At 52.8% G+C, this 27375-nt stretch overlaps 1 protein-coding gene across 1 annotated transcript in view; it reads left to right on the forward strand.

Annotated features, from left to right (window-relative positions):
• The first annotated feature begins 11606 nt into the window (after positions 1-11606).
• Positions 11607-27375, forward strand: part of SIM2 (SIM bHLH transcription factor 2) — a 51976-nt gene continuing 36207 nt past the window's right edge. Inside the window, exons 1-3 of the mRNA XM_059164707.1 lie at positions 11607-11805; positions 20549-20631; positions 23746-23835. Of these exons, the coding sequence (XP_059020690.1) occupies positions 11631-11805; positions 20549-20631; positions 23746-23835 (348 nt within the window). The 5' untranslated portion in view covers positions 11607-11630. The remainder of the gene's footprint in view (positions 11806-20548; positions 20632-23745; positions 23836-27375) is intronic.

Below are 27375 nucleotides of genomic sequence, written 5' to 3' on the forward strand. Positions count from 1 at the left end.
GAACAGGGAGAGAGGAAGAGAGAGGGAATCTCAAGCAGACTCCCTGCTGACCCAGGAGTCTGACTTGGGGTTTGATCTCGTGAACTATGAGATCATGACCTGAGTCAAAATCAGGAGTCAGATGCCCCACCAACTGAGCCACCCAAGGCGCCCCTACAAGTAAGCTCTTAAAATAAAACCAAACAACCATATTCACTGATCGTGCCAACCAACAGAAACCACAGAGGTGTCAGAAGTGTGACTTCCACTTTAGTTCTCAAAGAAGTGCATGTTATGGTCACACTTAATTCACCCCAGGAACCCTAGCTGCCAGGCAGCCTGAGAAATAGGACTGCGTGCTAGCATCCATACTTCAGGAAGGTACTTACCATGCCGTGTTGTTATAAACTTACCATTTTTAATAGCTACATAAGTTTCCATTAACTATATAGATGTATATCAATCCATATATAAGGATATACATCTATATAGTATATAGAAATTTATATTATTGGATCCAATATATCAGATATTCATCCATTTATATAGAGATAGATAAGTAGATCTATTATACATAAGTATAGATAGACTGTTTATTATTATATATGTTATATAGTATATATAGAGACTGTGATTAGATATTAGGATAGACTGAGCTTAATATTATCAGTATTAATATTCCAAAGCTTAATAATAAAAATAATGCTGTAATGATAATGCCAGGAGTAGCAGCTACGGTTTACTGGATACTTCCTTTGTCTAGGCAGTAATTGAGGCCCTTCACATTCACTGTTAAGCTCATAACCTCCTTAGGAGGTAGCTCTTAGCCCCATTGTACAGATAACAAAACTGAGGCATAAAGAGAAGTTAAAGCCCGAGGTGACACAGCAAAGCTTATGCCCTTAACCATTACACAAATACGCATGAAAAAAGGTCTTTTTCATTGTGGAAATGCTTTCTATATCGCAAATAATCAGAAACAGAATTAGTGATTCAATACCTGGGGACATGTCGAAGGCCTCTGGCACATAGTAGCAGGTCAGAGTCTTCATCAGAGCATTATGGGGACTGAGAATGACCTCCAGGGCAGGAGCTCACTGTTATCATGCAAATGCCTGGCTGGGCGCCTGGCACACTGTGGCCACCCGAGGGATGTTTCCCCAATGAGTAACAGCTCCTGTGCAAGCAGGGGTGCGTGAGGGCTCCCCGATTCAAAGAACTGCATTCCTTTCATGGGGTAAAGTACAAGCAGCTTCTAATTCAGTCCAGCTCTAGTCCGCAGTGAGTAACGAGTGCCCGGAACACACAGCCCTGATCTGTTTCTTTCAGCCACCCTCATGCTGAGTCATCGAACGGCCCTTCACTTTGTTGACTGTGAAGATTCTAAAATGACCAAATAAGTCACACCACATGCATCCGAAGGACCACGCATGCGGCTGGAAAGTGCATTTGTTCTTTTAGGTATATGCATGGGAGCATTTTTTAACAAGTGCAACTCCTTCCTTGGCTTGGATTATTTAAGAAGTCGACTGTCTTATTAAATGCTGATTCTCCGTGGAAACATTAGCAACGGACATGCATTGTCCCAGTCCCAATGCCCGAATAAGACCGTAAACCTGATACCCTCGCGAGCTGCCTCACCAGTGGAGGCCACTTTACAGCCCTCAGATGCCCAGCTCTACTCTGCTGTCAGGAAGCAGCTGTACCCACCTAACTAACTACCAGCTTAAGAGGTCCATAATGCTGAAACCTCGGGACCTCCATATACTGCTTTCCCGGCAGAGCAAAGTTCCATGACAAGATGGTTTGTCTTGGAAGAGTCACCGCAAAGGAGCCAAAAAACCTGCTGGACATCAGCTGACCTATAGCCAGGTGGGTTTATATTCCAAAAGATTCATTCTGTCTTTCCAACTCTGTCCCATGGGATTGCCACCATCTTTATCTCCTTAAAAAAAAAAATCCTAAGATGATGAAAGACACTCCTTTCAGAGCTACCTTACCTACTTCTTGGACTGTACTATTCAGGGGTCTTTGGAGGGGTGGAATTATAACTTTCATTACCAATGTAGAAATACCTAGAAGGGCGCCTGGTGGCTCAGTGGGTTAAGCACCTGCTTTCTGCTCAGGTCATGATCCCTGTCCTCCACCTCCCTCCCCCCAACAGGCTCCCTACTCAGCCAGGAACCTGCTTTTCCCTCCCCCCTCTCCAGCTCATGCTCGTGCTCTCTCTCTACTCTTTCTCTCTCTCAAATAAATAAATAAAATCTTAAAAAGAAAAGAAAAGAAAAGAAATAAACTGGAGAAAGCAGGATGTCCTTTGGCTGCTGTCCCACTGCCGCTCTCACATCTAGAAGCTCTATCAGGTCCTCCTGGCACAGAGTAGAGCTGGGAGGCAGTATGACCCAACCAGACCTTCATGATTTTATTTCTTCCACATGGCCAGAGAACATGTTTGAACATCACTTGCCATAATTTTCCTGGTGATTTCTATGAATCATTTTTTTAATTATGAATAATGTCTTTAGAGACACTCCTGAGAAATTTCACCCCAAGTTCCCTTGACAAACATCCCATAAAGTATCTGAAATAAAGCAGCTTCCACAACCAACACAGAAAATCAATGCTAAAGCATGGATTCCTAAAAGATCCATTAGTCAACTTTGCAGGGAAGGGAGCTCAAGATTCACACACGCAAAAGGTTGCTGAGAAATACAAGAACAAACAAAACCAGAAGAAGACATTTACTGGCAAATAACATTCAAAGGATTTTTGTACAAATGCAGATCTTCTAACTACAGATGGAGTCTTTTTTTTTTTTTTTTTTTTCTTCTAGCTGGAAATTTTCTGTGTCTAAAATTATTGCCTTTCTACCCTCAGCTGAAGGTTTTCAGCTCTTTGAGGATCGGCTATGCCTATGGCACAAATGACCCTAACCTCTTGGTTCAATCCAGGCCACTCAGAAATTAAAATATTTGTGTAAGATAGTGAGCGTAAATTTCCATTTCTGGGATTTACTTTCAGAAAACCCAACTGCTGGATCTCAAACAATCAAGCAAGGTCCAAGTACCCTTAAAGGACAACCGGACTGGGTATTGGCCCTGGGATTCCAGCACTTTCTGCAGGCACGGCTCTCCTGGCTTCCACTTTCCTTGCTTGTCAGAGTTGACACCTTCTCCAAAAACATGATGTAGACTACTGGCTAAACAGAAATGCAGATAAGCCCATTAGATTTCAGTGGAGTACCCTTTAGGTTTTACCCAGGGAGGTGTTTTCTGGTCAATTATTTTAAGTAGACGTCAATAAACATTAAGATTATTTGTGCATGGGTAATAGTAGCACTGATCTTTTTCCTCCGTGGCTTCCAACTACCCAGGAAGTAAAGCCGAGTCACATAGGTGCCTTCCAGTGCTCACTACCTTGTTTAAAGTGCTTAAAAGGTGTTTGGAGCTGTCGCTCCTCCCACCCACCCCCTAAGGGCTGACAGTTCCCAAACAGGTAGAAAATGACACCTGTGGCCTCCCCAGGGGAAGCCGGCATGTACATCGTCCCTGAACCGTGCTCCTGGGATGCAGGGGCACCTTCGCTCTTCCTTACACCAGCCCTGCTTACATTTGTTCAAAAGTGAGATTATTTCAATAAAATCTTCCAAGTAGCCACCTTTCTGGTGCCCGCATTCTCCAGGCAGAGGCTAGAGACTATAGGATCTGTCCCCTACTTTTTTTTTTAATCTTTCCACTATTGAAAGCAAGAAAGATAGAGGGGCCCCTGACTGACTCAGTCCGTAAGGCATGTGGCTCTGGATCTTGGAGTTCTGAGTTCAAGCTCCACCGTGGGCGCAGAGTTTACATTAAAATAACAATAATAATATAAATTAAAAAATAAATAAAATTAAATGCAAGATTAAAACTAGGTCTCTCACCCCACCCTAATTAAGCTGTTTTAATGGGTTTCCACTTGGGGAGGGCAGTAGCACCTGCACAGTTCCACCGAGCCACGAGCGCACCCTGACCACCCTCTTCCCATAATGGGGAAAGCAAGGAGAAGGGTGCCCTGAATCCCTGAATGTGCAAACTTGGGCATCCGGCGAGGAAGGCGCCGGAGGGCTCACCCCGGAGAGGGGGTGGGGCACAGAGTATTCCTCAGTGAGATTAAATAATGCCTTTGTCGACACCCGCGGGGCGAAAAGAGCGTTAGTGGAATAACCAGAATTATTTTGTTTCCTCCCTCTAAAAACCGAAGATGGTGCTGGACTTAGGGCTTAAAATATTCACAAGTCGCACGATTTGAATTTGCCTTGTAGTTTACCAGCTAACCGCTCCTTTTGCCAGGGAAAATATCCTTGGATTGAGAAGAACTCCTGATTTTTAATTATTCGTTTTACGCGAAAACGTGTTTTATTTACCCCGTGCCTTCTCTTCCAGGGTATTTTCTCTGGCACATAAAAGGAATTGTCTCAGTTAAAAGAGGGCGCGGGACCGTGCAGTCGGGGACCACGCGGGAATTCCCTCCAAGAAGGCTGAGCCGCTGACACTGAGAATTTTGACTCCAGATCCGAGCTAAGTGCGCGTGAGATGGGACGGGCCCACGGGGCTTTAGAGAGACCCAGATGAAAGCACAATTTCATCTTCAATTTCCCCTAGATAAACCCCCCCCCGGGGGGGGCACCGGGTTCTGTCGTTTCCCGCCGGCCCCGCGCGCACCCAATCTTCCTCTGGTCTCCACTTTCCTCGTGAAAAGAATCTGGGAGGGAGGGGCGCAGCCGAAGCCAAGCAACCCGAGTGGGAAAGGTGGAGATGGGCACCAGCGGCAAGTGCCAGGATGGGGACCTGGTCCTGACGGCCTCCAGCAGGCACCGGATCCCCACACACACCTCCCATCCGAGGCGCACAAACACTCGCTCCCCAGCGCGCCGCACGCCCCTCGCCCCGGGCGAACCGAGGCCCACCCCCGTGGACGCTGCGCCCTCGCTGTGAGCGCTGAGAGCGCGCGCACTCGTGGGCTTCCCACTCCTTGTGCAACGCGCCCTCTCCGTGCGCTCGGTGCCTCCCAACCCGCGTGCGTACTGACACCACCCCCGACACCCGCGGCGCTCCGCGCTGCCAGTGCTCACTGTGCCTTCCACGCTCCACGCGGACTGAGCCCCTCGCACGGCCGTGCGCATTGCGCCCCCTTCCGCCAACCTGCGCACGCAGCGTTTCTAACCACGCGGACAGTCCCCAGCCTGCGCCCGAAAGAGGCGGGACCACGCGGCAAAGTATGTCTGAAATAAACCGATCCTGAGCCCGCACGCAGCGCTGGGAGCCCCGAGGCATTTCTGCAGAATCAAGACCTCTAGCGTCAGAGAAGCCTGACTCTTGTCCCCCTCCTGCCGCCGCTGTCCCCAAGTGTGGCCTGAAGCTCCCAAAGCCGGGTTTCGGCCCGGGGTGGGGAGGGCGGGAGAGGGGTCCCGCCACCGCCTCCCTGCCTGGCCAGGTGGGGTGCGCTCTCCAAGCGGCCGCAGCAGATCTAAAGTCGGGCTTTGGCGCGCCGGGAACCTCCGATGCGGGACTGCTTCTGCCATGGGAGTCGCCTCCTTCTCCTCCCCGAGAGAAGAGGGTGTTCCTGGACACACACCTCTCAGGAAACCCGCCTACCGCGCCGGCCTGTGCAAGAAAATAAAAAAAATGAAAACATTTTCTAAGTAGTAAGAGGCTCACGACCCGGGATGGGGCGGCCTCGCGTCCCAGGCCGGGCTGGAGAGGGCCAGCTCAGCCGGCCCGCCAGCTTCTCTCTCTCTAATCAACCACAAATGAACTAGCATACCTCTTATTACAGAATTGTTTAGATTAGAGCGAAGGTTCCCCCGATATTCACTTTGCTTTGCAAATAACCCTGTTATATTAATTAAATGAAACGCGTTTGTATCCTCAAAGTACAGTAATAGCCCTATTCTGTAGTTAGCCTTTTGTTCAAGACCTGTTAGGGGAAAAAACAAATTTAAGCCCATCAGGTTTCTGCTCTTTGATGTGCAGAAATATTTATCTCTGGTGGATATTTTCTTTCGTTTTCTAAAGGAAATTTTTGGTGGATGTTTTTGAAAGGCGGCTTCAACGCAGTCGTTAATGAACTAACTGGTTCTCAGATTTCAAGGTGGTGTGTAATTGGTATAACCACTGAGGAATTTCAGCGCATGCCGGACTGTTAAGACTCCTCCAGCTCAAAGGTTTCCAGGCATGACCCCCAGTTGGCTGGAGGCGAAAAGCGGGGCGTTGTGGGAAGCCAATAGGTAACCTCTTCCCAGAACTGTGATTTTGAGGCGCTGTTTCTGTTAAGTGAGGCCAGGAGTCCTCAGGAGGAGGGCTGTGGAGACTTCAGGTGGCCGGGTCCTGGAAGGGTGGCGTTAGGTCGGTGCAGGTCACTCCTTACCCATCTCTCTCTCTCTCTCTTTCTCTCTGCAAGGATTCCTTTCTGTCCCTGAGCTCTGAACTTGACATGGGCCGCTGCCTGAGCTCCAGGGGTAAATCGCCCTCCCTGAAGAACGTTGGGAGTCTGAGTGCATTGGGAAGGGCACAGAGAATGGAGAGAAATTGGGGCCAGTCATGGGAGAAAGGGAAGGAAAATGCACAGGACAGGCTACCCTCTCACCTGCAGGTAAAGGTTAGAAGAAACGGGTGGCTCTCTTTTACCCGAAACCAGTACGCCTTCTGTGGCCCCCTGTGTCCCATGCTCAGGGACTTTGCTAATCACTATAATTAATTAACCAGTGACACTGTTTTTCCTCTCCTAAATGCATCACCCTGGGGGAGGGAGAGAAGTGGGCAGCAGCTATTCCACTCCTAGGTCAAGAGGCATTGCCGTCACCCAAGGCCTCCAGACCCCAATCTTGGGACCCAAAATTGTCCTAGGTAACTGAATCCGAAGAAAAGGACCATGCTCTTTTCAGAATCCCAGAGAACTGAGTCAGCTGAGAGCAGGCCCAGGTAGGAACCCAGAAGATGGGAATTACCCCCCAAAACCCCACTCTGGAATGCCCCCTTCTCTTGCCTCCCCACCCCAAAACCATACCTAGGGCACCATGCTGAGGACCAAAGACCGGCAGGAAGATCTCCCTGGACCCCAAGCTCAAGGGTGGCTCTGCTCTCCTTACTGCATATAATCAGAGATCCTGCCCACCGAGCTGAAAGCTAACACTTTCTCCAAAGGAGTAACTTCCAGTGAAAGAATTTCTTAAAAACAAAACAAAACAAACAAAAAACAGGTAAACTTCTCTTTCTCTACTTGGAAATACGTGAGCAGAGCCAGTTACTGTCTAATCCTCTGGAGGAATGGATTCATTAAGAAATGGCTCTGGCTACCTCGAATTACTTTTCAACAATGAGCGGCGATATTGGAATTGTCCCCTGATCCTTTCCGGCAGTAGCAATGACTCCAGGAAAAGCTGGTGATATCTCCATGGGGCTTACCCAAGCAAAGGAGTGAAAAATCAGAGTACTCTTTCTGAAAGCTCAGACCCAAAACGCCTCCAAGCCATGGTAGTCATATATGTGATGCCAGAGCCAAGCCAATCTTCTGGAATAACCATATCTTGCTAATTGTGTAGGAAAAGGCTTATAAATGGAAGGGACTCTAATTTCTCTAGTCCTGGATTTTCTGTTGCCCCGTTTTGCTCCCGCTGTTGGCATTCTCCTGAACTACCACTCAGAGAGGATGGCCACCATCTCCCCACACCGCTAGGGATGGGAGGAGTTCTCTCCCTGCCCCCACCTCCTTGGCGACAGTCTCTGACCCTCTTCTGCCACTGCTGCAGCCTCTCGCGGAGCCCATCCCCGGCAGAACATCTGCGCGTTTCCCCCTTGATCTCACTCAAAAGTCGGTTTCCGCGGGGGATGGGCCTCAGGTAGGCGCCGGGCGCGGCCTGGGCAAAAACAGTTGCGGAGCATCTGAAGCGGAAAATCCAAGCAGATGTGGGGCGGCCTGGGCCCGCCCCTTTCCTCTTGGGGCCTCAATTTCTTCCAGATCACTTTCCTAATGGAAAATTTCTAAGAGGTGGCGGGTATGTAGAGGCGTGCTGGTGCACCTCGGGGTGCGCCAAAGCGTATGAGGCAGGACTGCGGTGGGGGGGGGGGGATAGGGGGTGGTGAACAGGCCGTCCTCCCCAAGCTTGCTGACCTCAATGCGTCGGCCCCCCACTCCTTCCCACAAGCCCTCTTTCTGCCTCCATCTTCCCTTCATTCTAGATTCTGCAGGGTCCTTCCAGGCCAACAGGGAAACTGTTTTTGGGTGATGCCCCGACTTCAGGGTCTTTCGTGGCTGCTAAACTTCTCCGCGGCAGGCTCGTCTCTGTGCTCTGGGGGAGGCACTGGGAGGTAGCCCCAAAGCATAGACCTGGAAGTCCTCCCTGCACAAAGAGCCCTGAGAAAGGGACATGCAGCAGGTGTCCCAACCAGCGGCCACCGCTGACGCCCTTGATCACTCTAATAAGCACGATTAATGCTTTTCCCACATTACACAGTGTCTGTGGGTGCCCCTATAGAGGCCCGAGGATTTCCTTCCGAACGCATGGGGGAGGGGATTTCACTATTCCATGCAGAAATATTTGCATGGAAATTACAATCACTGTCCTTACCACCCAGGAAACCTCGAAGTCTGCGCCCAAGTGCTTTGGGAACTTTCGATGATGGGGGCGGCGGAGGGAGCCCAGACCCGTCCTGGCCTGCGTGTGTGTGTCTCTCTTGAATGAACGTGTTGGGGGTTTATACAGTGCCCTTTTTGGCGTCTGCTGAGGCAGACTCTAGGGTTGGAAGTGTCCCACACCCACAATTCTAACGCTCCCTTATGCCACCTCTGGAACCCCGCGACTCAGACCCGTCCGGCTGTTGCGAGAGCATCGGCGATGAAGATCAGATCGTGAGATCTCAAATACTCTTTCCCGGAAAATCCGGGAAATTTGGTTTAAGAAAAGTTTCTGTTCTTCTCACTTGTTGGCTCTCTCCCACTTCCACTTAGCCATGTTTCTGCGCTCTGAGTAATCCCTTTCAAGCCTAGGAGGAATTCTCTAGGGTCCATAATTGAGGATCGGAAATCGTGGGGGTGAGGGAAGCGTTAAATCCTCCCGAAGCCAGGAAAAGTGCCGGAGCACACTCAAAGGCGGCCTTCGCAGCCTGCGGCGGGGCCCAGCCCGCATCCCCTTCTTCTTGGAGCCCCTTCTCCGGGTAGCCTGGAGACGACAACAGTCTGCGGAGTCAGGCGCGAGATTCCGGGCAGGGAAGCGGGCCCCGCGCCCTGCGTTTGGGTACTGCGTACCCTCACCTCTCGCGCGCCATCCAGACCCTTCGGAACGCACCGCTGGAAGCAGGAAAAGTGCTGCTAGATCCAAAACCCCAAGGGAAAGCGCTGCGCTCGGCATGGGGGCAACCAACTCCGAAACTCGCGCTGCTCGGGGATTTCGGAGCGCCAGGCCCGGGAGCCAAGGCCACCTCCGTGGGTTCCGCCGGGCGCGGGGCTGCCGGCTCGTGGTTAAGCCGGAGTCTGCGCACACGGTCTCGCCCACCGAGGGAGCTAAGACGCCTCCAACGCTGTCGAACTTGTCCCCTTCAAAGGGATCCCCGAAAAGGCCAGGAGCGCCCGCAGCAGAATTGGTGGTCCATTTCTCGGCCCCCACGGCGTGAGGGAGGGAGGCGGGTCCCGGGTCAGTGCGAGCGAGGAACAGCAGGCTCCCACCCGGCTGGGAGGGGGAGACGGGGCCGCTGAAACGGAGATCCCAGAGCGGAGCACCGCGGCCCCCGCTTCTCTCTCCTCCTCCCCGAGCCAACCTCAAAATCGGGCGCGCCACAGTCGTACAGTCTGTGCCACTCGGCCGAGGTACCCGCAAGACCCCGTGCCCTGAGTCCATCACAGCTGCCCTCTGACCCCACGCTCGGAGGAAGCCAGCGTCCTCCTAGCGCGCGGGTCCGCACGGTGGCCGTAGTTTCCAGCTGCTACGAGGGTGAGAGTCGGTGCGACCGTCGGGGATTGGAGGAGAGCCATCCCGGGGGCGGCGTGACAGTGGGTACGAGGACCCGCGGCCCAGTGTGGACGGAGGGGCGGAGGACCGAGAGAAAAGCACCAAGACGCCCTACGGCTGTGTCCCCAAGTGCGCCTCCCTACTCCAACTGCCTCCTGGCCCACCTTCTCGGGTCCTACCAATGCTCACTGCATTACTCCCGCTCGGCCACCCCCGGCCCTGAAGAACCCGCCCCAGCCAAGATTCCCCGCAATTCCGGCAGCACCGAGTCCGGCTGCGGGAGAGGGGACTGTTGGGCCGCGTGCCCGCCAACGCCCTGGGCGAGGCCTGGTCTCTAGGCTTGGCTCCCCTGCCCCGTCCCTTCGCCCGGCCCGCGTATCCCCGCGGCCTGCAGCCCCTCCGCGAAGGCGCCGATCTTCTTCGGCTCCGCTGCTTGGAGGTGGGATAGGGCCGGAGGGGCAGAAGGGGCAGAGGCTCTCTCCCGCCCTTTCCTGAGGGAGGGGGGCTTCCCTTCGGGCCTCCCCCCTTTCTGCCCTCGGACCTGCAGAGTGGGGAAGGAAGGGCGCGGGACCCGCGCGAGGCTCGGAGGACTGAGTCCTCCCCGGGACGGCACAGGCCGGCGGGTCAAGCCGCCTCCCTTCGGCCGCGCGCGCCCAGGACTTGTCCCGGAGCCACCCGGAGGCTTGGGCACCCCTCCCTCCCTTCCGTCCCTCCTCCGCTCCTCCCCACCGCCCGTCCTAGCGCCCAGGTCCCGCGAACCGCTGGCGGGAGCCGGTCCCCAGGGCGCGCCGGGTGCACTTACCGAGACTTCCTCGAGGCCGGGAGCGCGCGGGCCTCTCCTGGGAGAGTCCCTGGAGGCCGCGACGCGGAGGCGCGCCTGTGACTCCCCGGCCGCCGCAGGGTCGGGAGGCGAGATTCGCCGCCCCCGCCCCCGCCACGGTCCCTCCCCCCCCCTCCCGCCCCCCCCCCTCCGGGGGCCGCCGCGGCCGAGTGCTCCGCCCGAAGGCGGGTCCGCCATAAACAAACGCGGCTCGGTCGCACGTGGACCGCGGAGCTGCTGCGACTCGCGACAGATCGCGGGCTTCGGGCGCCGCGTCTCCGGGCAAAGGGAACCGCCAGGGAGGGCAGGAGAGCGCGCCGGGGCCCGGCCCCAGCCGCCTCCGCCCCAGCTCCCCTCCGCTCCCCTCCGCTCCATGGCTCCGCGGCCGCCGCCGCCGCCCGTGCCGCCCTCCAGCCCGCAGGGGCCTCGCGGCAGCGGGTACGAACACTCGGTCAAGGACTAAGCGGCACCGCTGCCTCCTCGCTGGCTCCTCTCCGCTTCCTAAGGAAAGCCGAGACGCGGGAGCCGGGAGGCAGAAGGGAAGAGGGAGCAGAAGCGAGCGGAAAGTCGGGCTCTGGGCACCGCGGGACCGCACAGCCCGGAGGAGGCTGCGCCCGGGGCGGCGGGCAGAGCGCGCCGCGGCGCCGCCGGGTTGCACCGAGCCCCGGGGCCCGGCGGCTGCGGAAAAGCTACTCGGTGCCCCGGGCCTCCCCGCGCACCTGCCCCGGGCGGTGCCCCCGACTCACTTGGCCCCCGGAGTTCCCTTCCCCATCTCCGCCGCTGCAGCCGGAGCGGGGCTCCGCGGGCCTGGAGCACAGCCGGGTCTAATATGCCCGGAGCCGAGGCGCGATGAAGGAGAAGTCCAAGAATGCGGCCAAGACCAGGAGGGAGAAGGAAAATGGCGAGTTTTATGAGCTGGCCAAGCTGCTCCCGCTGCCGTCGGCCATCACCTCGCAGCTGGACAAGGCGTCTATCATCCGACTCACCACCAGCTACTTGAAGATGCGGGCCGTCTTCCCCGAAGGTGAGGCCGCAGGTGGGCGGCCGAGAGCCTCGGCCCAAGCGGGGAGCTGGAGCTGGATTGAAGCTCCAGTACAGGGGAGTCTTGGGGAGGCCGCGCCGGGAGCTTCGGCTCCTGTTAGAGAGAGGAGCCAGGGTCTTGGCGCCGTGGGGACTAGCCGGTCTTCTGGCCCAAGTGTGGACCCAGAGAATCAGGAATTGTTTTGTGATCATGCTGCGCCGTTCTGGTTTCCCTCCCTCTTTTCTTTTCTCTTGTTTCTTTTCTCTTTCCTTTGCTTTCCTTTGCTTTTTCTTTCTTCATTTCTTTAACTCCCCCCTTTTATTTTTGCCTTCTTTCATTCCTATCTTTTTTCCTGCGGAAGGGACGCGTGTGCCCCCCAGCCAGAGGTGAGACGGGCTTGCTGCTCCTGGCCTGGGAGGGAGTGGAGTGCATGAGGAGGCCCAGGCCCTGAAGGCCCTTTGGGGCTCGGGCCTCAGATTTGGGGCTCTCCTCCAGACTCTTCTTTGATCCCTTGGGGCTGGGCGGGGCAGGTTAGGATAGAAGAGACCGAAAGTAGGTGAGCCTAAACCTTGCGGGAGAAAGGACTAGGACGAAAATGGCAGGCGGGCAGGCTAGAGCACAGTCTTCTTTTCCTGATCGGAATTATAAACCAGAGGGGCAGGTGCCACGGGAGCAAAGGTCACCAGGATCCATGGGTCCCGCACACTGTGGTGGTAAGTAATGGCGTGCTGGCCAGTACTCCCTGCTTAGCACATGGCCTTCAGGGAACCTCGGCTGCCAGGCTGGGCACTTCCGAGCAACGGGGCTGGGGACACCTGGTCACCACAGCACTCCCTTTGGTGTCCGGGTGTTTCTGAACCGATCACCTTTCAGCCTGGCCGCAGTGGCCGCAGCCTGGCCCGTGAGATTCTGACACTCAGGCTGGGGCTGGGACACTGTGAGTGGAGGCCTGCTGGGCACTCCGAGGCTTCTGGGCCGCAGAGCCACTGGAGCCCGTGGAGCTCCACAAGCCGGTGGGGGAGTGGAAACAACTTCATCTGCAGGACACCAGACAGTGGTTACACCGTAGAAACAGGTGTCCTTTGGATGCAGGGTGCCTCCATTAAGGCAGTGCCTGGTCAGGCCATCGACCAGAAGTCAGTACGCTTGACCTTTGCGTTGGTTGCTTCTTAAGCCTGTTAGAAGTAATTGGCTCTGGGTTGGAGCTGCGTTTCACACTGCCTCTCCTGGGTGGAGCTCAAAGGGCCAGTTACGCTGCTTGACCTGCAGCCCTGCATCTCAGCTGGCCAGAGAATTTAGGGGGGCCCCCTCCCAGAAGCAACTGGTAGCCTGGCTTAGCCTTTGCCTCCCAGCTGGGCCATGCGGCCTCCAGCTCATTCCTCTCTGGTGCAGGAGCCTCTGACCTGAACCTCCACCCCAGCCCCACACCCCTTCTTTCCTCTTCCAACCCCAGTATAAAGCCAGGTCCCACTCCAGCCCCTCCTACTGGAAGTTACCAAGCAGATGGTCACTATTAGTGTGCCCAAGGGTGACCCCTTTACCAGAGAAGTAGACAATTAAAATTAGAAGAGAATTGGCTTTTATGAGAGCTGAGTCTCCTTCCCAGTCAGGAAGGAGTGGTGGTGAGCTGGTTTTTGTTTTTCTTTCTTTCTTTTAAAATTTTATCTATTTTCTCCCCTCTCCCCAAAGTGAGTTGTTTCTTAATTTGCATGCTGCAGGCAGGTGGGGAACCAGGACAGGACCCGGGCCTCCTCTCACGTCCCCACTGGAAATAAACACATTAGAAGCCAGAATTGGGATATTAAATTTGTTACCAGTGATTTCCAGTAAGCCAGAAATTAGAAAGGAAGGCCTGAGGAAAGAGGGCTAATTGTAAGCCATTTATTGTTTAGAGAATTTCCAGGAAAACCTGCTAAAAATTGGGAAGTGTTGGGTATAGGGCAGGTTTTAAAAATTGGAGCTGGGTGTCCTAACTCCGAGAAGTGAGTCTCCAAAGACTTTGAGCCCAGAATTACTTGGCCCTGGGCCCTTTGCAGGGGTGGGCTTGCAGAGATGGGCTTGCAGAGGTGGTCCAGGACTTGATCACAAGGCCCTTGTGCTTTGTTGGGTAGTGGTCTGGTTGAGGGGCGGCCTGTATGCCTCCTGGGGGTGACTATCCCTGTTGGAACTCCGGGTGGAGTAGGGGGCCCAGGACTCCTCGTTTCATTCAGAGGCCTGGGGCCTGCAGCTCTGGGTGGCGGCACTGCTCCCCTCCAGTCAGTCTGGGGCGGAGAGTTGGAAAGCTGGGTGCCTAGGTGGAGAAAGAGGCATTTAGAGAGACCTCAATTATGCAAAGCAACTGGCTCACCATTCCGGTAGCTCCGCGAAGGGCGGCGCGCGGAAGCCGCGCTGTAATTGATTTAGCCTCTGGTCTGGAGCCTGGGTGTGCGCGGGGGGAATGGAATAGGGCCTGGGGGAGCCGCGGGGATCCGGGCGTCAGCATCGGGGAGGTTTAGGGCCAACGCAGGCTTGCGCGGCAGTGGGACCTCCCGGATCTGCTCCGACTCTCGGCTGCGGACTGAGAAATGCGGAGTGAAACGGACAACTGGAGCTTGGTCTTGCTGATCCACAGCCACGGAAGAAGAGGGATGCGCGGGTGAAGAAGGGTCTAGAGGCCAAGTTAGGACTTCGGAGGCCAGGAAATGAGTAGCACAGTCGGAAGGAACCACAGCATCGCGAACTAAGCCTCCTGCCCAGAGGAAATTGAGGCCAGAGAAGGATGGGCTTTTTTCAGGGTCCCACAGCAAGGGCCAGGGCAGGTAATCACTGCTTGGGGAGGCCACTGGCCATGGCTCCTTTCATCCTGAGACCATCTGGGCCAGAGGAAAGATAGAGGAGCTTGGAGGAGTCCCACACAGGGGCAGAAAGAGGCCAAGGTGGACACTCCCGATGGAGGTCAGACTGCAAGCTTGGGGTGGCTGACAAATTACACAGCCTGTTCAAGGTTCTGCACCGTGGTTAAGCTGCCCCACCCAGACCTCCCGCTCCTTGTCTGCAAAATGGGCCCATGCCTGTGCAAGTTTCCTGGAAATAAGTGTGAGGAACCAGGCAGAGAAGGTGCAAATCGAAGGCGTTCTTACTCCACTCACTTTGTCCTGGGAGTGCACGCTGTTTCCGGAGCCAGCATGGCCTAGAAGGCAGGGCGTCCCGTCTCTGTGCACCTCTGGGACTCACCGTGTGCAGTTGGAAGGCTGCTATTTTCTGCTCCCCTTAATAGCTAAAAAATGGGAGGTAGACAGGGAAGAGGAAAGGCTGGCTTTGGAAGTGTACTCAGAATTGAAACCTCAGTGCGTTCACTGGTGGCTGGGAAGGGCTGCGGCACTCAGGGCTCAGGGAAGGGTGGGGGGTGGGGGGCACGATTTGCCTCCTGCCCTCTTTGCGCTGGGGCCTTCCCTTGAGGAGAGGGGGCTCTTTGGAAGCACAGAGGCACCCGGTGGGAGGACGCTACTGCTCTCTGGCCATAGCTGCACGGTGATGGGCTGAGCAGGATGCAGGACGAGTTTCTCCCTCAGGGGATGTACTCGGGCCGCAGGACTTCGGAGTCAGAGCCCCAAGAACTCCAAGGCCCATCCGGTTGCTTAGGCTTCTTCCTAGGAGCCAGGACTCTGGATTCGGATTTGACCCCCAGCAGTGGGGTAGGGGGTGGTGTGCCTTTTGGACCCCTGCACGCAGACAGCAGACGGGAGGGACTGGCCTGTGGTCTGAGCTGAGGAATGGAGCTGGAAACTGAGGCTAACCGCCCCCCCCCACCCCGCCCAGAACACAGCCCCTCCCCCTCCTTTCCCAGACCTGAAAACCCCGGACAGGTGGGGAGGGAGGGAGAACAGGGGAAGGGAGTGCCACACCGTCAGGCTCACCCAAAAATAATGGGGGTTGAGGCCGGAATCATTCCAGCGGTGGAATTCGTCTGGGTTTAGAGTCAGGCAGACAGCTAGAAATTGTTGTCCCGAATGGAAACGCTTTGATTTAGAGGGTTCGGTGAGAAGAAAACCGCCCTCAACCTAAACAGATCCGAGCCCTTTCTCTACGGAAGCCCCAAATCATGTAGATTTTAAAAAGAAAACAAGCGAACTTATTTTTTTTTTTTAATAATGTGGCGCTTGACAGCCACATTGGGAGACCTGCCAGTCCCCGAGCAGGAAGCTGTGAGCTGTGGGCAGCGGCGAAGGGAACTCCGGGGTACGGGGTTGGGGCTCCCCCCCCCCCCGCCCCGGCCATTGGAGGCGGGAACCAGAGCGCGCTAGAGCCCCGGATTCAGCCGCGGGCGGCCAGAACCCGGGCCGCGGCCGGGGCGCTCGGAGGCGCGGGCGGAAAGCCGCTCCGGGCGGCGCCGGGCCCCCGCGCTCCTCCGTGCGGGCCGCGGCCGGGCCTCCGTCCCAGCCCCCGAGGACTGGGCGTTGGGCGCTGGGGGCCCGGGCCTTGCGTCTGTTGTCTGAGCACGTACTCTGGCCGGCGGCCGGGCCGGGCCGGGCTGGAAGCCCCCTCCTTTCCCCGCCCCGCGGACCCGGGGGCGTCCCCACGACCCCGCTTCACACCCCGCTCCGGGCCCGCCGTGCGCCGTGGGTTTGGGAAAAGGCCCAAAGGCCGGGCTTCTCGGGGACCCCGGGCAGAACGAAGCATTCCGAGGCCCGACGCAGAAGTGCTCGGAGGAGCCCCAGAACCGTGACCGTGTACGGGGCCCTGCAGTCGGGCAAGGAAGGGGCGCCAGCTACGGGCTCCCCCGGGGTGGGAGGCGGCAGCACGGCCCCCGGCTCCCGCGTTGCAACCTCGCCCGGGCGCGCCATGCCCCGTAGCCCCGGGCCGAGCCCCTGAGCCGGCCGCCCCGCGGCTGGTAATGCTCCGGAAACAGGGTTACAAACACCCGCGGGGCGGCCGGCAACCCACGCCCGCGCCCTGGCCCCGGCGTGGGGGGGGTCGCGGTAGAGAAGCCGAGCAGCCGCCCGTAGTCCCCGCCTCAGCCCTGCGCGCACCCTTCTCGACTTTGGAGTAGTCTGCGGTCAGCCGCTGTGACCTTGTGTCCTCAGACGGCCCACGATTGTCAAGAGGCCACACTCCCCGATAACACGCTTCCTTCCCCCGCAAGGGCCTAGTAACTTGGGGGACGGGAGGAGGAGGGGCGGGCCGGAGGCAGGAAGGAGTGCGGAGGCCAGAGAAGGCGGGCCCAATGTGGTGGCCGCACCCGCCGCCTTCCAGGGGACCCAGCGCTTTGCTCAGCACCCTCCGGTTTCGTGCGTTTAATCCTACAATATCCTCCCTCACTTTAGAGTGGAGAAATCAATGTTAGAGGTCAGGGCACTTGCTGGAGATCAGACCAGCCAGACTGGCCCAGCCGGGGAGTGGGGGCAGAAGGGAGTGAGATACCCCTGTGTCCCCTGGGGGCTCCAGAAATGTCCTTCCTGGATTTTGGATTTTTCTCAATCTCAGATCCAATTTTTTCATGGACGGGTGGTGGCAGGGTTAGAAGATCCCCTATTAACCACCTTTAGTTTTCACAAGAGGCAGTGTTCTTGTCACCATGTCAGATACCCAAGGCTGCATTCCAGAAACCGCTGTCCATCTCGGGAGTTCTTATCAAATCCCAGACCCTTTCTCTGGGGCTGGACAGCAGGTACACAACAGCTGTTTGTTGACTGACTAACTGAGCGCCCAGCGAGGAAGGACCACATTTAGACAGTTTCGTTGACGGGAGAGCCTGGTAAAGTTTAAACCAGTCAGCCAAGTAGCTAAGTTTGCATGCTAAGGTGCGGGTACCCACAAATGGGGGAAAGAGGACTCCTGGCTCCCCTTCTCTTCTGACCCAGTGGCTGACCTCCTGCCCCAGGACCTGGCCATCTAGATTCCCGGTAGCAGGGAGTCCCCAGTGGATTTCCCTGCTGACACATGTAGGGCCACTGGGATAGCAAACCTTTGGTAGGGGAACGCAGGCCAGGTTTGGGCAGGTTTGCGCCCCCCACAGTAAGTGGAGGGTGAGCACTCCCAGGATCTGGTGAGGCCACAAATGAGCTTGGAAGAGCTTAGCTCAGTCTTACCTGTCTCTCATTTCTCAAACAAATAAAGCCCTTTGTTAAGCCCAGATATGGGTCCCATGCCCAGCGCCTCACTTTTGGGAGAATATCTATGGCTTTACAAGTACCAAGACCGATTTTTGGTTCTAGTTACAAACCTTACCTTATTTTGTCTCCGCGTTCAGCGCAAAGTAGATTTTTATGGACGGAGTGTAAAGGTCTCACCCACATAGGTTTCTAATACAAGTGCTGACAGCAGGCTGAGATGGCTCGGGGACCAGATCCTTGAGGGGAAACCTAGCTGTGACCGCGGCCACTTCAGGCTAGGTCCAGAAGGGGGATTCAGACCAAAGATTTACTGGCAAAGCAGAGGTACCAGGACATTATAGGAAAAATTACAATGATATAAGAGAACAGGCTCTCTTGAAGTATCCAGGTATTTGATTTATATGAAAAACTGTCCTGTGTACTCAGTGCAATTTTGCACGTAAGGCCAGAGCCTTCTTCCACAAGGTTTTTGGGAGAGCTGGGCAGGGCAAGCCTGGTTTGGGTCTGACCCTGCCCAGAGGTACGGACTTTCCCATGTCACCTGGCTGTGGACACTGCAAGAAGCCTAATCTGGGAGGCCAGGTTCACTTTTCCCACTGAGCCAGGCAAGGCTAGTGTGATGCAAACCAGGGGAAGGACCCAGGAGTTGGGTAGAGGACAGGTGGTCCATTTTTGGAAATCAGGATTCCTGGGTCTTTATTAAATTCTTTTTTCATTCAAGTCCCAGGGTTTTAAAATTTTGGTTCTTAACATTTCTCCTTAATGGAGTAAACGTTGACTCCACCAAGCCATCTTGCCCAGATGGGGGCCCGGAGAAGACCTGCTGGTGAGAGCCAGCGGTGCCCTACTATGGTCACCTTCTAAGTGAAATTGGGCAAACAGTGATTAACTGGGATTAAGAAGACACGTCTGTTCACGTAGTGGTGGCTGAGGGGCTGCGACACTGTTTGGGGGATCAGGATATGTGGAATTTAGTCACTTACTTATGAATAAGGATAAGCTCCTAATTCCTACAGTTTAGGAGGAGAAATTAAAGGTCATCCTTTTTTTTGCTGAACAGAGTTTGCAAGGAAGGATCTCCAAAACCTATTGAGGGGGGGGAGGTGGGCTGGGCCCCCAGGTCCTCTGGGGCCAGGCGGCTCCTTCGTGCTTGGGGTGGAAGCCTCCAGAAGCCCAGATTCTAGATACCTGCGAAGACAGCAGGGGAGACCCAGAGTTTCCAAGCGCCTTTCCAGGCCACCCGCTCACCGCAGCCCTCTTTGGGGAGTTTTGTGGTCTGGGGAACGGTCCCCAAATTCGCTGAGACTAGTGGAGGTTCCCCATCCTGCCCGTCCTGCTCTGGCTTCGCCGCCACCAGCACTCCCAGGGCGCAGCGGGCAGGGGCCAGTCTTGCGTGCAGTTCTGGGCGAAAGAGAGGAGAACGAACCGACTCACCTGCAGCGGGACCCACAGCTCACCCCGCAGGGGTCGCAGCCACGGGGTGGGGTGGACGGTGCCTGAGTGGGCCTGGAGCCTGGGGCCACCTTCTCCACTGGAGGCAACGGCAGGCTGAGGACTGGAATCCCCGACCTTTTCCACCATGCTCCTGGGTGGTGGCTCTAGGATGGTTGCTGCTGAGGGTTCTCCCACCTGGCACTTAGTACTGAACCCCTGCCGGGCTTTCCTGCTTTCTTCTGAATATGCAGAAGAAAGCCTGGGGTTTCTGGGGGTCACAGCAGTTGAGTCGGGAACACAGGGGAGGAGGCTTCTCTGAGCAGAGCCACCGTTCTGTTGGTGTGCCTCCTGAAGCACTTGTGACCTTCAAGGAAGTGGTGGGGGGAAGAAGGACTTGGGGGGGCTAGGAACTGGGGAACCCTAATTATGTGGCAGCAGATCCCTTTCAGTTAGCCTCGAGTACCTACAAGACTCCCACCGCCTTCGGCCCAACCACCCCCCCCACCACCCCACACCCCCACCCCCACCCCCCCCCACCCCCGCCCCAGGCCTTGGGTGCGTTTGGAGCTCGCTCTCGGGAAGGCGGCAGGTAACCCGTTCCCGAGGCGCCTGCGAGGGCTGCGGAGTCCGAGGGGTTATGTGAGGTTTAAAAACAAAACAAAGCTTTTTTTTTTTTTTTTTTTTTTTTTTTTTTTAATGCCAGAAAAACTGCCTCCTGGCCGGCTAGGGCTTTTCGCCGGGGCCTGTCTTTAGGAAAATGCAGTTGCCAGCGACACAGTGAAGGGAGGGGGTGTGGGAGGGTCCTTGGGGAAATATTTACAGGTCAAATCGATATCCCCGTTTGGCTTCGAGGATGGCCGATTTCAAAGCAGATTAGATTACTTTATGGCATTTAAAATAAAACGGCAATTTCAGAGCCGTGAGCACGTGGGCGACCCACGGGAGCGATGGGCCCGGGCGAGCTCAGCGCGCGCTGGGGGCGCTGGGACCCAAGGCCTAGGCGGGAACAGCTCCTCTGGCCTTTTTTTTTTCTCTTTAATCCAGGGCAAAGGGGCGATGGCAAGAACACAAACGGCGGCCTGCCGGGCCCAGGGGGCGGCAGGGGCGACGCTCGGAACTCCGGCCGGCCACGGCGCGCGGTGCCCAAGTTCCGCGTGCTCTGCGGGGCGTGGGGGCCTCTCGATCGGCGCTGCGGTTTACCGATTCGCTTTATTCCCCAGGTTTAGGAGACGCGTGGGGACAGCCAAGCCGCGCCGGGCCCCTGGACAGCGTCGCCAAGGAGCTGGGATCGCACTTGCTTCAGGTAAAGCCTCCTTTGCCGGGGAGGCGGGCGCGGAGCGCAGCCACTGCCTGAGGCGCTGATCCGCGCCGGGTGGGGGCCTCCTTCTGACTCCGCCCTCCCAGTCTCGGCCTCCTTCCCCAAGGACCCCCGGGTGGATCCCGAGGCCACCATCAGGCTGCAGAAGTCCTCAAGGCGAGAGACAGCTTCTGGACCTCGAGGCCATTGGCTGCCTCCCCACTCTCTGTCCATGCATGCTCTTTGGAGGTCGGGACTGGGGTGGACTCAGTCCAACCAGAGTAACCTCCGGTCAGCCCCACCCTGACCCAGCATCTCACCGCGTCCTGACCCCGCATCTCACCGCGTCTGGCCCTAGTACTCTCCAGCTCCCGAGACCTAGGCCTAAGGACGCCCGTGGGCGCGCCGTTCTTTCCAACCTTACTTCCTTTAGCAAACTTTTATGGAGCGCTTGCTCTGTGCCAGACGTTGCGCCAGGCGCTTGAGCCAAAGAAGAAGTGATCCGGGTGCTCTGAGCCAGAGTGCGGCAGTCCTAAAGCCTTTGACAATTGTGCATGTTTGGAGGGGATGCAATAAAAGAGATGTAAAATGGTACCTGTAACAGAATAGTAAGTTAGCACTTACTGAGAACTTACTACTGACCAGATTCTGTTTTAAATCTTCTTGAATCCCGGTGCGGCATCACCCATCTAGAGTAGGTTCTATTTTGAGCTCCATTGTCTCAAAGGAGGAAATTGAAGCACAGAGAGGTTAAGCACCTTGCCTGAGGTTACACAGCAAGTGCTGGAGCGTGGTTCAACCCAAGTCCTCCAGTTCTCGAGAGCTCCAGGTCAGGACCTGGTGCGGCCTCCGGGGTCACCTGGCTCAGGGAGGGACCCCTTGCTTGGTTTGTGGTCAGCTGCTTATAGCCCTCAGCTCGGAGCCTTTTAGCCCTCCGTGGGTAAACCGCTCGTGGCCTGGGGTTTCCCCCGCAGGGTCTGCGGCTCTGGCCGGCAAGGCGTGCGCAGAACCGACCATTTCCAAGCCAGCGGCTGGCGCTAGGTGGGGCCTACAACGCCTCTTGTCTCCGAATCTTTCAAGTGCCCTTTACAGAGCCTGATCAACGGCCCGATTCATTCCCCGAGCCCGTCATTTGTCTCTGCCATCGAGAAATGCTTACCAAGAGCTCTTTTGCATTTCCTCCTTCTAGTTTGTGTTTTCTTTAAAAGAAAAAATAAAAAATGTTGGCGGCAGTACGCAGTGGCTTGGGTCAGCCCGTCAGCCAAGAGCACCGCATTTCGAAAAAAGCGGATCTTTTCAAAACCCCTTTCCCCAAATGTGTAGTATGACTTTTTTTTTTTTTTTTTTTTTTTAAATGCATGCTCGGGGCACTAGAAGATCCCGGGGAATACTTGAAAACTGAAGCTTTGACAGCATAAAGCAAGCGAGGTGGCGGCCAGGCGGGGAAATGGCGCTCTTGGAGTCCTTCCCGCGCCCTGCGCTCACCCCCTCGCTCGCTCCCAGCTTCGTGCGCCGCCGCCCTATTTCGCTGGTTTGATACTCCTGCCGGCTAAAAGTGACACTAACATCAGGGACAAGTGAGTGAGAACCTGGCGGGCACAGTCATCACGCCTGGGTTCCTCCACCGTCCATTTCTTTAACTCTGGAATGCGGTGCCAATGGGCGTGTTTACTGTTAATATACCTTCAAGCGAATCAGGTCATTTGAAGCTATGAAGACATACCCCGAATTTTCCATTAAGGACATTATTTTTTTGGCTACTACTGGCAACTCTCAGAATTTAATTATGATGTATATATTTTTTTCTTTTTCTCCCGCATGGCTGTCAGATACCGTTTCAATAAATGTATCTCTTTAACGATTTCGGAGTTGAGCAAGGGTGTAAAATGTGCCAAAATGTTTATAACTGTAGAAATTGCCGTATCGTTTATATTTCTGAAACGGAATTTAGTTGGGAAAATACTTTATAGCTGAGTTAGACAGGAGAAAGTAAGGCTTATAATCAAGAAGTTGATTCCAATGTCCGTGTAGGTTAGGGTGTTGATAGCTTAGCTGGCAAAGGATTTTCACAGTAAAACTGTATTTGAGACACAGAATGTAAGGATATCTTTCAAGTTTCACTTCTACTACATTCTTTGTAGGTCCCCCTCCAAAGAGGGGACAGATTTAGAAAAACCGAAGGTAATCTGGTTTCAATTACATGTTGTAAAAATAGAATTTGTGGCCAGAAATTAATTTGGAATATTTTTTATGGGGGCAGCGTTGTGGGGTGTATGGACCGCTCACCAACTTTATTGCTTTTCTTTGGTTCTGGATCTAAAATATGAATGGGTAAATAAAAATGCAGTTTCCTTTTTCAAAAATAATTTACCCTTTTCATCCTTGCCACATATAAGTATAATCACTACCCTTTTATTTGTCTTAATTAGCTCTTAAAATTTTACTTTATTTTTTTGAGGGCTAGCCAATTTAAGCAATATCATTTAGGTAGTTTTAATTTTTCAGAAATTGATACTTTTTCTCCTCAAATTTTGCAAAAGTTATTTGATCTCTTGCAAATTCTAAGTAGTTAATTCTGTAGACATAGTCTGTTAAAAATAACCGGGTAGTTTATTTTCAGGGGAGTGGTAGTGTTCGGAATTTATTATTCAAATGGTACTTAGGGGGTAACTAGAAAATTGTGGCAAATAAAGTATATGTCCTGGTGGTATAAAGGACTGCCAATTATGACATAAAATGGTCTATATAGTGGTGGGTTTCCCCCTAAGTACCATAGAACTCCAGATTTGCGCTAAGTGCTAAAATAACCCTAAACAATAAAACTACTGCATTTAAACTGAGCACGTTAGGAGTTCTCCAGTGTTTTGCATGATTTTTGTGAAGTGGATGTTAGATGGTTTTTAAAGTGCTTTAAAAGCATTTGAGAGCCTGGCCCCAGGAATTAAACTTTCAGTGTTATAACCTGGAACCCTTTTTAGGGCCCTGGGCTGGTTTTGCATTTGACAAGTATGTATGGATGATAATATGGTATACATTCCTCAACCTCAGTGACAGTACAATTATGAGGTTTTACTCTACTGTGTTACTATCACCTCTTAACCTTCGCACTCTCTTTTACAGACTTTGGATGGATTTGTTTTCGTGGTAGCATCTGATGGCAAAATCATGTATATATCGGAAACAGCTTCTGTGCATTTGGGCTTGTCGCAGGTAGGTATTACCTGGTTTTAGATACAACCAAAATATTAAAGCGAGCGTCGGCAGATCTTAACCCAGCCTGTAAATGATTCTGTTCAAGTGTCTGCTTTTGTGTATGAAATAATCCAAAATTGCAAAATCATCTTCTTAGGCGATCCCGCAGAGCTTTTCTTCATGTTGCATTTCCCAGTTTTACTTTCTTTTTTCCTTTGGGATTAATGAGCGGTGTTAGGGCAGCTTTGTTCTGAGATTCTGTTTGATAGCCGGGACTCTGCCTATACAGTAACGGTCTGCTGCTAACAAGAGCTTCACAAAGGGAGATTTTTTCAGTGCACACTTGCCGGGCTGCACGTGGTCTTGTGAGTTGCCATGAAAGCGAGAGGAAAACTGATGTCGAACATGGATTTTCTGCAGACTGTGCTTTGGGGAGAGAGAGAAGGAGTGGGGGTAGATTTATGAGTGTTCACATGGAATTCAGGGTAATTTTTCCTGAGTTTTTCCAGTTCAGTGGTCGTTTCAGTAAAGCATTTTATACGCTTGTGATAGAAACTCGTAAAACTCAGTTTACTACTGTTTTGCACAGCAAGGTCCTGTTTTCTCTAGAACATTTAAATATTACCGATTTTTCTGGAACTGTCTCCTAAAAAGGGGTTCATCCTGGCAAGGAAAGAGGTGCGCTTGGCTTTATCTATTCCGATCAAGCCAAAAGGTTTTGGGGGAGGAAATTCAGCTGCTCTCTGGGCTCCTCGGAATGGAGGGCGGGGTGGAGCCCATGGTGGCCTTTCACGTTCGCATTTCCGATTTAACAAGCGCGGACTGAGGTTCTCAAATTCACATTTTAAAAAATACATCTAGGGATTAAATGCTTCTTTATAGTGTGACTTATCAGAATGCCTTTTTTTTTTTTTTTTTTTTTATCACGACAGAAGACGCACTAGAATTAATTAGAGACAGGAAATGGGCTCCTGGGAGGCAGAGGATTAATCTGTGTTACACCAGCCCCCTCTGTAGTTAAGCCAAAATAAAACACGTCAATTAACAGGGTTAGAGTTTTTTCATGGAAAAATAAAATTCCCAATTTGGGAAACCTGCATCTGGTGTATTCCTTTTCTTTTCCTGCCAAGGAATTTTTTTTAAACTTGCCATTTGTTTACAACCGTCTCTTCTAATGTGGGTATATCCTTATCCCTGTCCAAAGGGGTTTCTGTGCCTCTTTTTCTTATATATAGTCCTTTAAAGAGAACCTCATATTAAAATTATTTAGTGTTTCCTTTTCCTTTCCTCTTCTCTTCCTTTACTAAGCCAAGTCTCCCAGCGAAGATTTGCTGAGGCTGGGTTCTTACCGTTCCATGACTGATTGTGTTAGCATACTAGTAGGAAGGGAAATACTGTTGGGAACATGAAATCTACTATTTATACGTTTTTCAAGGTTGTTATGCTCTGAATTTCCACGATGCCCTATTTAGAATTATTTAAACCCCTTTAGTTGTAACCAATCTGGTGTCTAACCCTCGTTCTATCTGTGGCTGAAAGATTTTGAGCAGATTACTTGATTTTTCCATTGTAATTTATCGAACCTTTAGTTAGTCTTATCATAATGTCACAAAAACTTAAAGCATCTCACCTCCTTTAAATAGGACTGGACAAAGATAAAACAGGTACAGTCACTATTTTCAGATATTAAATTTAGATCTGAGCTCCCTAGCAGTCAAAGCAAAAAGGGAAATGCCCAGTTATATGTTTTCATTGTCTGGTAGGGGCAGGTTCTTAGCCTCTCTGAACCATCACTTAAATAAGAAAATCCTGCCTGATTTTCTCTTTCAGGATTGTGGTAAGAACTATATCAAAGTACCCACTTTATGTGTTTTATAAATAATAGGGAGCTATGCAAAATCCAAGTGTCCCCAGTTTCATTAGAACTGTACTTCCAGTAGCACAGAAGTTGCTTCGGATAGTGTCCTGTGGCGGGCACATATTGGGGCTGGCTAGTCCTGTGGAATATTCTGGCTCATCACAAGGCCCTGTGCACGTCCCAGGACTCCAGCTGACTCAGTCGGGCTACTACTCTGTCTAGCATCCTACAACTCTGTCATTTTCCTCTTTTTACGTGGGAAATGAAATTGACCGTTTGTGAGCACAATAATTAAGAATGAACAACATATTGGAGAGGTGACAAGTCTGCCTCCTGTTCCTGAGTGAACTCTACAAAAGGAAATCTAAGGAGAATCCCAATTAAAATTACATTTCCTTTTGGTCATAATGCAGCAATAAAACCTGGTGTCCTCATTCTGAAAGAGGAGGGAGTTCTACACTCCCATCATTTTTTTCAGGTTTTCAAGAATGTCGTAGAGATGCCTTTTGTCTGTATGTTGCCGGCCAGGAAGAAGTGTCAGTTTAAAAAAAGATAAACCAAACTGACTGCGTAGAGTGACTGATCCCCCCCAACCCAGTCTCTTGGCGGGACTGTCTCACTATCAGTCTCCAGCTACAAAAACACTTTAATGCAGACACGAGCCCTCATCTGTGTCTGGGGAGTGTTCCACACTGAACTGTTTAAATAAGCAACAGCAAACCTTTCCTTCCAATCTGCCTCCTGCTCACGATTAACTCTGCAGAAGGAAATCTAGGCAGAATCACGGTGTGTATTTTTTTCTGTCTTCTTTACTTAAATAGTAAAATGAAGTATTAAAGGGGATGTCAAGAACTTCTCCCCTTAAAAAATTTTTTATACCTTTTAAATTATTAATAGTAAGAAGTCAGGCAAATATGTCAAACATGAAAACTTTATTAAAATAGGCTTAAGGATTTTTTTTTAAATCCTCAGAGATGAAAGTGTTAAGAAAATTCTATCCAGTAGGCCCAGTAACCCTTTAAACAGATTTTCTGATGGAGAAGGATAATACTATTACTTATATTTACATAGTGTCCGTCTGTGTTCCAAGAACTTTCAATTACTCTTAGTGACATTATCCCATTAAGTAGCAATATCTTTCCCATTAATTCAGGGTTAAACTCTACATTAGCAGCTCCTGGGGATCCTAAGCTCTTAGGTTTGTCATAACTGTGTGATAATTCACAACAAAGCGGTTTAAAAAAAAAAAAAATCTGCACTACCTAAGTAACTATCTGAATCATCTATTTGAGAGTATAAAAATCATTCTTTCTGTTATAAGTCCGTCCTAATTTTCAAGGCCTTTTATTGAACTTTCTTTTTTTAAGATTTTATTTATTTAGGGGAGCCTGGGTGGCTCAGTGGGTTAAGCCTCTGCCTTCGGCTCAGGTCATGGTCTCAGGGTCTTGGGATTGAGCCCCGCATCGGGCTCTTTGCTTGGCAGGGAGCCTGCTTCTTCCTCTCTCTCTCTCTCTCTCTGCCTACTTGTGATCGGTCTGTCAAATAAATAAATAAAATCTTTTTTAAAAAATTATTTATTTATTTGACAGACCGATCACAAGTAGGCAGAGAGGCAGGCAGAGAGATTGGCGGGGGGTGGGAGCAGGCTCCCTGCGGAGCAGAGAGCCCGATGAGGGCCTTGATCCTAGGACCCTGGGACC

This window comes from Mustela lutreola, chromosome 2 (genome assembly GCF_030435805.1).
Source record: "Mustela lutreola isolate mMusLut2 chromosome 2, mMusLut2.pri, whole genome shotgun sequence".
Lineage (NCBI taxonomy): Eukaryota > Metazoa > Chordata > Mammalia > Carnivora > Mustelidae > Mustela > Mustela lutreola.